Source organism: Erythranthe guttata, chromosome 11 (genome assembly GCF_056151865.1).
Source record: "Erythranthe guttata isolate IM_541 chromosome 11, IM_541, whole genome shotgun sequence".
In the NCBI taxonomy this organism is placed as follows: domain Eukaryota; kingdom Viridiplantae; phylum Streptophyta; class Magnoliopsida; order Lamiales; family Phrymaceae; genus Erythranthe; species Erythranthe guttata.
This window is the reverse complement of record NC_142543.1, coordinates 6,951,837-6,962,906: the sequence shown is the minus strand read 5'-3', so window position 1 is coordinate 6,962,906 and position 11,070 is coordinate 6,951,837. Positions and strand designations below refer to the sequence as shown.

The 11,070-nt window shown below is 28.8% G+C and overlaps 1 protein-coding gene across 1 annotated transcript; it reads right to left on the bottom strand.

The window, feature by feature from the left end:
- Positions 1-7,554: 7,554 nt before the first annotated feature.
- Positions 7,555-9,130, bottom strand: LOC105958649 (uncharacterized). The gene has a single exon (XM_012982664.2). The coding sequence runs from the start codon at positions 9,008-9,010 to the stop codon at positions 7,703-7,705; it is 1,308 nt and encodes a 435-aa protein (XP_012838118.1). The 5' UTR covers positions 9,011-9,130; the 3' UTR covers positions 7,555-7,702.
- Positions 9,131-11,070: the final 1,940 nt, after the last annotated feature.

The window sequence follows — 11,070 nt, the reverse complement described above, 5'->3', positions numbered from 1 at the left end:
TTGGAGAAGGATTGCCACCATCCATAGAGGCAAACCTTAATGCATAAACTGTAAAACGTGTAGACATTTAGAGAAGTATTGTCTATTACCAAATAAATTACTCTAAAAAAATAAAGCGTGTGTTTGTTCTTTACTAGTCCATATTCATGAATAAAAAGACTGCATATTCTAAAAGAAGCTTGGAGCAATGTATGAAGGGCCGTTTGGTTGCCAAGATAAGCCACGATTAACTAAATAATTGGACTTAATTCGATGTTTGGTATCCTCAATAAATTGCCGGGTCGACCCGCCAAAATTGTATAATCATAGCTTATGTTGTCTTATCTTTACTTATCTTGCCTTCTAATGAGTTTTTTTTATTAGACGTTTCAAGCTCCAATAAAATAGTTGGGTTTCATTAGATTATTTAATCTTATTTTGGCTAATCTTATCTTGCCAACCAAACAGGGTCTAAGGTAGTTTTTTTGTTGTAGGGCTCCTTAGTTATAGAATAACATTAACTCTACATTGGTAACCATTACTTCAACTGCTTTTGTTTTGTTTTTCTAAATTAAACCTAATATAGTTATATATTTATGATCCATTATCGTCGTTAGGGGTGAACATAAACCCGCCGAACCTGACCCGCCCGCCTAACCTGACCCGGTTCGCCCGCAACCCACCAGTTTTACTATCGAAAATAATAGTAGCAATTTGTGATTTGGGAAACCCGTCTGGTGTGGGTCGGGTTTTGGGTTTGACTGCCAAAACCCGCCCCCACCCGACCCGCCATATCATATGTATATGTATTTATCTTGATGCCAACACCACATAAATCTCACCTGGTCGTTGTTTTCATTTCTAGAAATCATATATTTCCTAGAAAATCATCCAAGATACAACCAATTCGTTCCACTATATATAATATATTTTTGTTGATATATCTACTATCAGTGAAGTCTGAATGAAGACAAGGAAAAAGAAGAGGAAAAGAGAAAAAGAAAAAGGAAAGAGAGTGGAGCGAGAGATGAGGAAAGAGAAATGAAGAAAGGGGGCGGCGGGAAAGGGTAGAGAGAACTAGGTTAGGAAAATTGAGATTGTGAGTATAAGAAAAAGGGTAAACAAACAGTGTAGAATATTAACCCATCAACCCGCCCGCTAACCCGCCCATCGACCCGCCATCCGCTAAACCCGAATTAGGCATTTTATATTTTTTTTGGGTGGTTTCGGATTGTAATTTGGTAACCCGCTTACCATTGGATCGGGTTGATTGAAAGGTCACCTTTGAAAATTAAACTTCTTTGATTGACATGGAGTTAATTTTCATGCCATATATGGTTAGAAAGATCTTAAAGTTGAGTTTTCCAAAAAAAAAAAGGGCTTATACGAATGAAGGTGCAAGGAAGTAATTCTGCTCAATTTTCTAGAGAACTGGACATACATAGTCATATGTAACGATAATGGTTTCAATTCACAAGATATTCCACAAGGTCGCAATATCAACTTTGTGAATTCATTAGTCGTTATTGTTTGTTATTGAATTGGTTTATGTTTTTTGAGGTTGTGATTATTATTTTTTATTTTTTCCGGTTAGATGATTTATGCTCTCTCTGTTGATTATAATGTAGTGAATGTTACTTGTGTTTTGAAGGTGGAGTTCATGAGAACTGGCAGCAACAACTTTAATGGGCATGCAACAACGACAACAACTAATGCACTTTTCATCATCAAAATTCTTTGATGTAGTCTCATATTCATGTAGTCATATATAGTCTCATATATAGTCATACTCATACATAGTTATATATAGTGTAAGATCTATTGTTTTTTTCTTGATGTTAATGATTATTTTAGTTGAAGAATATAAACATCTGTTTTTTCGATCTATATTGTGGGCTGCAAATTGACGTGTACTAGCAAGATTCATATTGTGATTTTTTTTTTTTTTTTTTTTTTTTTTTTGTGTGTAGGTGTTGATTGAGTTTTTTTTAATTACTTTTTCAAGTTGAAAATGTAAAAAATTGTAAAATAAAGAAAGAACATGAGTGCTTAGTCAAATATGATAATATTTAACGTATTAAACTTATCGAAAAAAATAATTAAAAATTAAAATAATAATATTACGTTAATTCACTGTCGACGGCAAAACAATTACATAAATGTATTGTCAACGGCAGTACAATTACGTTAATTAACAGTCATTGACAGTATAATTACGTTAATTTACTGTCAGTGACAGCACAATTACGGTCAACGTTTAGCGGCGGGCGTAAAAAAAAATTTAAAAAGAAAAACAAACAAAACAAGGAAAAAAAAGAAATAAAACACTAAAAAAAGTCAACGCCGGAGACCGGCGGCGGGAAAAAAAGAAGTCAATGTGGTGAAAAATCCGGAAGAAAAAAAAATCGTCGGAATCCAGCGGCAAAATTTTTTTTTTTTTTGAAAAAAAAAATCAAAATTGGATTTTTGTGGTCAAAATTGGATTTTGTTGACAAAATTGATTAAATTGGGGTTACAATTAGAATTGAGTATAAAGGGTTGGGGGTAATATTGTCATATATACATGAATGTTTCATTTATTTATAACTAGTAATTGTACCCGTGCGATGCACGGGACAACAAATTGCATTGTTTTGATGTTGTAAGAATATAAACAAACGTTTGATGTATCGTATGATCAAAATTCTATTATACTGGAACATTATTAAGTATACTACACACAAAAAAAAAGGACATAATTTTATTGTTGAATAATTTTCCAAATTAATTGAATCAGCTAATACCAGTAGATTGAAAATTTGAACCAGGAAAAAAATCATCAATTATGTCTTTCATGTTGAGCTTAAAAGTAATTAGATTTAATAACTAAGTTAACATAATCAAAACTAAACTATCGACAACATACCATCGTAAAAGGCCATCTATACATCTTGCATCGGAACTAAGCCCTTCTCCACTGCCTCATTTTAAGACTGTTTTGCCACTGGAATTAACAATTGGAAAATTAAGAAACAAAAATAAATATAAACAATAAATTAAATATCGCATACAAACAATAAGTCTTGAAGGTCGACTTCCAATAGCTTGTGGCTCCGCCCATTTTTGGTTAATTTTCTCAAATCATCCCTTTCAATAACATGTCCAATAACATATAAAATGAAATAATTGTTATACATAAAATTTGAAAACTTTGGTATAAATTAATGAAACACATAATTTAACAAAATGAAATTACCTATAAGCCATGATGGAAAAAGATGTAAACTAATTGTCACACAGTCAATAGGATGAAGAAGAAGATAAGAAACAAAATCTAAAGTCGGGTTACCAACAGAAGAAGCCTTAGGTAGGGAAGAAATGAAATTCAAATGTTGCAGACATTCTGTAAAACGATGTCCCAAAATCCGCTAGGGATGAAAATCAGATTTATTTACCCTTTTCTGTAAAAATCGAAAATCAGATTATTATAAATAATATCTAGGAGAATTTGATGAAAATCGATAATAATATTTAAAATAATATTTAGGAGATAAAATTTGATAAAAAAATCAAAAAATAATATTTAGGAGAAAAAAATCTGATAAAAATTGAAAATAAAATTTAAAATAATAGTTAGGAGATAAAAATTTGATAAAAAATCGAAAATAATATTTCAAATAATGTTAATGAGATAAAAGTTGATAAAATATGAAAATAATAATTAGAATAATATTTAGGAGATAAAATATGATTAAAATCAAAATTATTATTTAAAATAATATTTAGGAGATAAAAATTTGATAAAAAACGAAAATAATATTTAGGAGACAATAATCTGATAAAAAACGAAAATAATATTTAAGAGATAAAAAACTAATAAAAACATGATAAAACTCGAAAAAATATTATTTAGGAGATATAAATTTGATAAAATTCGAAAATAATATTTAGGAGATAAAAATCTGCTAAAAGTTGAAAATTATATTTAAAATTATAGTAAGGAGATATAAATTTGATAAAATTAAAAAATATTATTTATAATAATATTAATGAGATAAAAATTTGATAAAAATAAAAAAATAATATTTAGGAAACAAATATCTGATAAAAATAAAAAATAATATTTAAACTAATATTTAGGAGATACAAATATGATAAAATTCGAAAATAATATTTAAAATAATATTAAGGAGATAAAAACTTGATAAAAATTGAAAAAAAATTACAAATATGACATTAGGGTTTCTTAGGGTTGCCCTAGCGTTTCTTTCTTTTATATATAAGATATCTAGGAGATAAAAAAATGATGAAAATCGATAATAATATTTAAAATAATATTTAGAAGATAAAAATTTGATAAAAAATCAAAAAATAATATTTAGGAGATAAAAATCTGATAAAAATCGAAAATAAAATTTAAAATAATAGTTAGGAGATAAAAATTTGATAAAAATCGAAAATAATATTTCAAATAATGTTAATGAGATAAAAGTTGATAAAATACGAAAATAATGATTAGAATAATATTTAGGAGATACAATATGATTAAAGTCAAAATTATTATTTAAAATAATATTTAGGAGATAAAAATCTCTAGGAGAATTTGATGAAAATCGATAATAATATTTAAAATAGTATTTAAAATAATATTTAGGAGATAAAATTAGATAAAAAATCAAAAAATAATATTTAGGAGATAAAAATCTGATAAAAATTAAAAATAAAATTTAAAATAATAGTTAGGAGATAAAAATTTGATAAAAAATCGAAAATAATATTTTAAATAATGTTAATGAGATAAAAGTTGATAAAATATGAAAATAATAATTATAATAATATTTAGGAGATAAAATATGATAAAAATCAAAATTATTATTTAAAATAATATTTAGGAGATAAAAATATGATAAAAATCGAAAATAATATTTAGGAGACAATAATCTGATAAAAAACGAAAATAATATTTAAGAGATAAAAAACTAATAAAAACATGATGTAAGAATATAAACAAACGTTTGATGTATCGTATGATCAAAATTCTATTATACTGGAACATTATTAAGTATACTACACACAAAAAAAAAGGACATAACTTTACTGTTGAATAATTTTCCAAATTAATTGAATCAGCTAATACCAGTAGATTGAAAATTTGAACCAGGAAAAAAATCATCAATTATGTCTTTCATGTTGAGCTTAAAAGTAATTAGATTTAATAACTAAGTTAACATAATCAAAACTAAACTATCGACAACATACCATCGTAAAAGGCCATCTATACATCTTGCATCGGAACTAAGCCCTTCTCCACTGCCTCATTTTAAGACTGTTTTGCCACTGGAATTAACAATTGGAAAATTAAGAAACAAAAATAAATATAAACAATAAATTAAATATCGCATACAAACAATAAGTCTTGAAGGTCGACTTCCAATAGCTTGTGGCTCCGCCCATTTTTGGTTAATTTTCTCAAATCATCCCTTTCAATAACATGTCCAATAACATATAAAATGAAATAATTGTTATACATAAAATTTGAAAATTTTGGTATAAATTAATGAAACACATAATTTAACAAAATGAAATTACCTATAAGCCATGATGGAAAAAGATGTAAACTAATTGTCACACATTCAATAGGATGAAGAAGAAGATAAGAAACAAAATCTAAAGTCGGGTTACCAAAAGAAGAAGCCTTAGGTAGGGAAGAAATGAAATTCAAATGTTGCAGACATTCTGTAAAACGATGTCCCAAAATCCGCTAGGGATGAAAATCAGATTTATTTACCCTTTTCTGTAAAAATCGAAAATCAGATTATTATAAATAATATCTAGGAGAATTTGATGAAAATCGATAATAATATTTAAAATAATATTTAGGAGATAAAATTTGATAAAAAAATCAAAAAATAATATTTAGGAGAAAAAAATCTGATAAAAATTGAAAATAAAATTTAAAATAATAGTTAGGAGATAAAAATTTGATAAAAATCGAAAATAATATTTCAAATAATGTTAATGAGATAAAAGTTGATAAAATATGAAAATAATAATTAGAATAATATTTAGGAGATAAAATATGATTAAAATCAAAATTATTATTTAAAATAATATTTAGGAGATAAAAATTTGATAAAAAACGAAAATAATATTTAGGAGACAATAATCTGATAAAAAACGAAAATAATATTTAAGAGATAAAAAACTAATAAAAACATGATAAAACTCGAAAAAATATTATTTAGGAGATATAAATTTGATAAAATTCGAAAATAATGTTTAGGAGATAAAAATCTGCTAAAAGTTGAAAATTATATTTAAAATTATAGTAAGGAGATATAAATTTGATAAAATTAAAAAATATTATTTATAATAATATTAATGAGATAAAAATTTGATAAAAATAAAAAATAATATTTAGGAAACAAATATCTGATAAAAATAAAAAATAATATTTAAAATAATATTTAGGAGATAAAAATATGATAAAAATCGAAAATAATATTTAGGAGACAATAATCTGATAAAAAACGAAAATAATATTTAAGAGATAAAAAACTAATAAAAACATGATAAAAATCGAAAAAAAATATTTAAAATATTATTTAGGAGATATAAATTTGGTAAAATTCGAAAATAATTTTAGGAGATATAAATCTGCTGAAAGTTGAAAATTATATTTAAAATTATAGTTAGGAGATATAAATTTGATAAAATTAAAAAATATTATTTATAATAATATTTAGGAGATAAAAATTTGATAAAAATAAAAAATAATATTTAGGAAACAAATATCTGATAAAAATAAAAAATAATATTTAAAATAATATTTAGGGGATACAAATATAATAAAATTCGAAAATAATATTTAAAATAATATTAAGGAGATAAAAATTTGATAAAAATTGAAAAAGAAATTACAAATATGACATTAGGGTTTCTTAGGGTTGCCCTAGCGTTTCTTTCTTTTATATATAAGATAAATATTAAAGGGATGGGCTTATTGGTGAAAGAGATATATCCCCTAAAACCTAGAATAATAAAGATGCTTGGTTGGGGAATTTGCAAAAAAACCCCTAATTAATATATTAACTTCTAGAACAAAGGTTTTCTATGTAAATAATTAAATATAATTAACTTTATACTATATGATATAGGTAACGGAGAAAATGCCTCATTTTATTACTTCGGTTTAGGCTCCGGAAATTAAAGTTAGAGGAAGTTTCATCACTCGCAATACAAATTAAGTAGAAAGCTCAAAAAAACTCTTTTATGTGTTTGTATATGGAAAAAATCTTTGATTAAGTGGAGAGACATAATTGAATGAAAAATTAGCACAATGAACAAGGGAACCGTCATTAATTCCAATATTAATTTTGCAGAAGTAAAAGCCGAATCCCTCAAGAGTGAGATATCCAAAATTTGTGAGGCGAAAGAGATCAAGAGTTTCTAATCCACTCGGGTTTAATTCCCGGATAGATCCGATTCAACCGAGTTATTCAGATGGTGCCAAGCCTTTGATCTCTTTTTGACAAGTGATAAAAACCAAAAGTATAAATAAATAATACAACAGAAAAAGATACAAGTAACAGGTAATAAACAAAAGAGTAGTTATATTAATATAATAAACATAAAACCAACGTAAAAAAACCTAAGAGGAGGAACTAATTATATAAGTAAGCAAATAAAAAAGGAAATGGAGTAAGCTAGTTAATATTGTTACTAGCGCTAATTAATTAATTACTTAATTAATATTGTTAGCAGCAGCTGGAGTGAACCAGATAGGTGGTGGTGTAATCTTTTCGAGAGACTTGACGTCACAAGGATAATAGCAAGGCGAGATCGTCGCGTCTCGATAATCGTAGATGCCAATATCATGGCCACCATATGGCTCTTTACTATCTGTATTGAAATATTGAAGTCCGAGTGAATCTGTAAAGTAAATGGAGTTCGGCTTCAGTTCCGGGTAGTCACCGGCCGCCGGCAAGGCAAAAGAATGGTTGCCACCGACAAATAGTGAAAGACCGTCCAATGAACCGTCCATGTACGTAACCGAATCAGCGTCCACGTCGTATTTGTGAACGTCAAAAGCAATAGTCATGTAGGGATATTTAATTCCGTTATCACGTGGTTCGTGGTCGTCGACATACGAACCGTCGGGCCTTACTTGTATCATTACATAACGATTCAAACCAAGGAGGACTTGTTCTTCTTCGCCGCCGCCGCCAGAGTTATTCGGTGTGGGGGCCATGACTAGATGTTGTAGCGGCTCGCACATCATTTTGAGGTGCAGCTCTTTGTCCGATTTACACACGTAACTCCTCTCGTACACACGATTGTTTCCTTCCTTGTTAAGGAGAGTCATTTTTGGCGCGAGAGGGTCACGGAGATCCCAAGCCTCGAAATCGCCGGATTTAGTGACGCCGAAGAACAAATGTTTCGTGGTGGAGTAAACAACGTCCTCGTATTCCCTTGCGATATTACGTCCCTCTTCGTCTTTGTATGTAGTAGCGCCGATTGGGGTCCAACCGGAGGTGTTGTGACCGGGCACGCAGAAAGCCAGTCTATTCGACGGGCCGAAAATCATCACCGCGCGGCAGTTTAGATCCTCCGGAGAGCAATTGATGATGACCTTGGTGACGCAACCCAAACATCGTCTCAAGTCTGATTTGGGAATGGGCAGGCTGTGGATTGGAGGAAGCTTTATGTGACGATTAGAAACGGGGTTCGAGAGAAGCAAATCGCAGTTTCGTTTGTTAAGCAAAACTAGCCAGCCATGGGAGGATCCCAAGGCCACTGAATAATCATCATAATCGGATTTTTCTACTTTGCTCAAACTTACAACTTTATTCTGCGCAAGGCTATAGAAGTTATAACTTTCCGTGGATGGTGGTAGCATCAGCCATGGTGGTGATATTTTTGGAGATATGAGTTGGTCGGCCTTAGTGCTGAACCGGTTCAGAAATCCAATTGATGCCACTCTCCCAGAAATACCATGATTTAGTGATTTGGATGTTACTTTTCTGGATATCAATCGGAGCAAGGAAGTCATCTTTTACCGCTCGGCCGATCTTCTTCCTCGTCTGTCCTACTTAGGTTATTAAGTGTTTAGTATTTAATCAGGAGCCGGCAGTATTTAATGCACAATTCGTGCCCTATATTTTTCAGGGCCCAACAACTCTTTTTTTTTTTTTCTTTTTTTTTGTTTTTCTTTGGAGTCACAAACAATTCATTTGGCACATTTTTTTACTCAGCAAATCTTCATGTTGTGCGGTAGGAATGAAATGCAAACCAGCCCCAAATTTGACTAATTTAATGAATGCACTTTACAAATAAGCCCATCAATAAGTACTTATTTCTAAAAAGGTCTAGACAATAAATATGTTTATAAAAAAATTTACACATGGTCCAAAGGTTTGTAAAAGACTAAAATAACCCCTCATATTTTAATATACTTCAATTTCATCATTTAATTTAACTAACCTCAATTTGATCCCAAATTTCACTAATTATTCAATTTTGACCCAAAACACATTTTTATGGACAATTTCGTCCGTCACCGCCGTTGACCGTCGGTCTCCGGCGTTGACTTTTTTTATTTTTTTATTTTTTATATTTTTTCCTCTTCCTGATTTTTCCGCCGGTCTCCAGCGTTCACTTTTCCGATTTTTATTTTTTTGAATTTTTTTTCTTTGATATTTTTTTGCCCCATTTAAACAACAATATTGTTGTTGTTGATAGTAATGTTATCTATAATACTGTTAAACACAGTAAAATTAACTATACTACAGGATAACACATTAATATTGCTATATTAATCTCTAGCACACTAATATTAACACAACAAAAGTCATTATTCTTGTGTAATAGAGTAATATTAATACGTTGATCGTTCAACAAATGTAAACATAATAAAAAAACCAAAAAAATTAATATTACTTAGTGTGACAGTAATATTACTATAACAACAGTAATATTACCGTCAACCATAGTAATATTATTGTGTTTACAGTAATATTACAATAATAGACAACAATATTATTACGTTACTCCGTGAATAACTCAAATAAAACCAAAAAAACCCCAAAAAAATAATAATATTGATGTAGTTGACAGTAATGGTATTGTGTTTACAGTTATTTTACTGTCAACGACAGTAATATAATTATGTCGACTTGTCAACAAATCAAACAAAATTGAAAAAAATAATATTGTTGTTGACTCTAATTGTACTGTCAACGGCAGTACAATTACATAAATATATTGTCAACAGCAGTACATTTACGTTAATGTACTGTCAGTGACAGTATAATTACGTTAATTTACTGTGAGTGACAGTATAATTACCGTTAATGACACCACAATTACGGTCAACGTTTAGCTGCGAACGTTAAAAAAAAAACCACTAAAAAAAATCAACGCCGTAATCCGCGATGGAAAAACAGACCAAAAAAAATATCAAAAAGTCAACGCCACGCCGAAAACCGGCGGCAAAAAATATTTTTTGAAAAAAAAAAATCAAAATTGGATTTTGTAGTCAAAATTGATAAAATTGGGGTTACAATTAATAATTGGGTGTAAAGGGTTGGGGGTAATTTTTTCATATACATGAATTTTTCCATTATTTATAATAAATATTAAAGGGATGAGCTTATTGACGAAAGAGATATAACCCCTAAACCTAGAATAATAATGATGGTTGCTTATAGACTTATGCAGAAAAACCCCTTAATGATATTACGAAAGAGTTAATTGCATACAACCCTGTGAAATGTCTAATTGCTGGAAAAGGCCATGTATTAAAACAATTAGCATATACACCCTATGATAGACTTTATTTAGCCCACCAAACCCCATCCAAAAAGAGCTCATTAACTGCACTGAATGGACTAAAGTACCCCTAAAAAGAAATAAAGTAAAAATACGTACAAAAGCCAATTTGCATTATGTAATAAAAGAAAAAAAAACTAATTTTACAAAATTATATATATATCTCTTCATTTTGTATATAAAAAATAACTCTACTTAAATTATTCCAATTTGTATATTTGTAATATTTATATTTACTTTATATTTTTGAATAAATTTTAATTTTTTGTTTATTGGATTTTT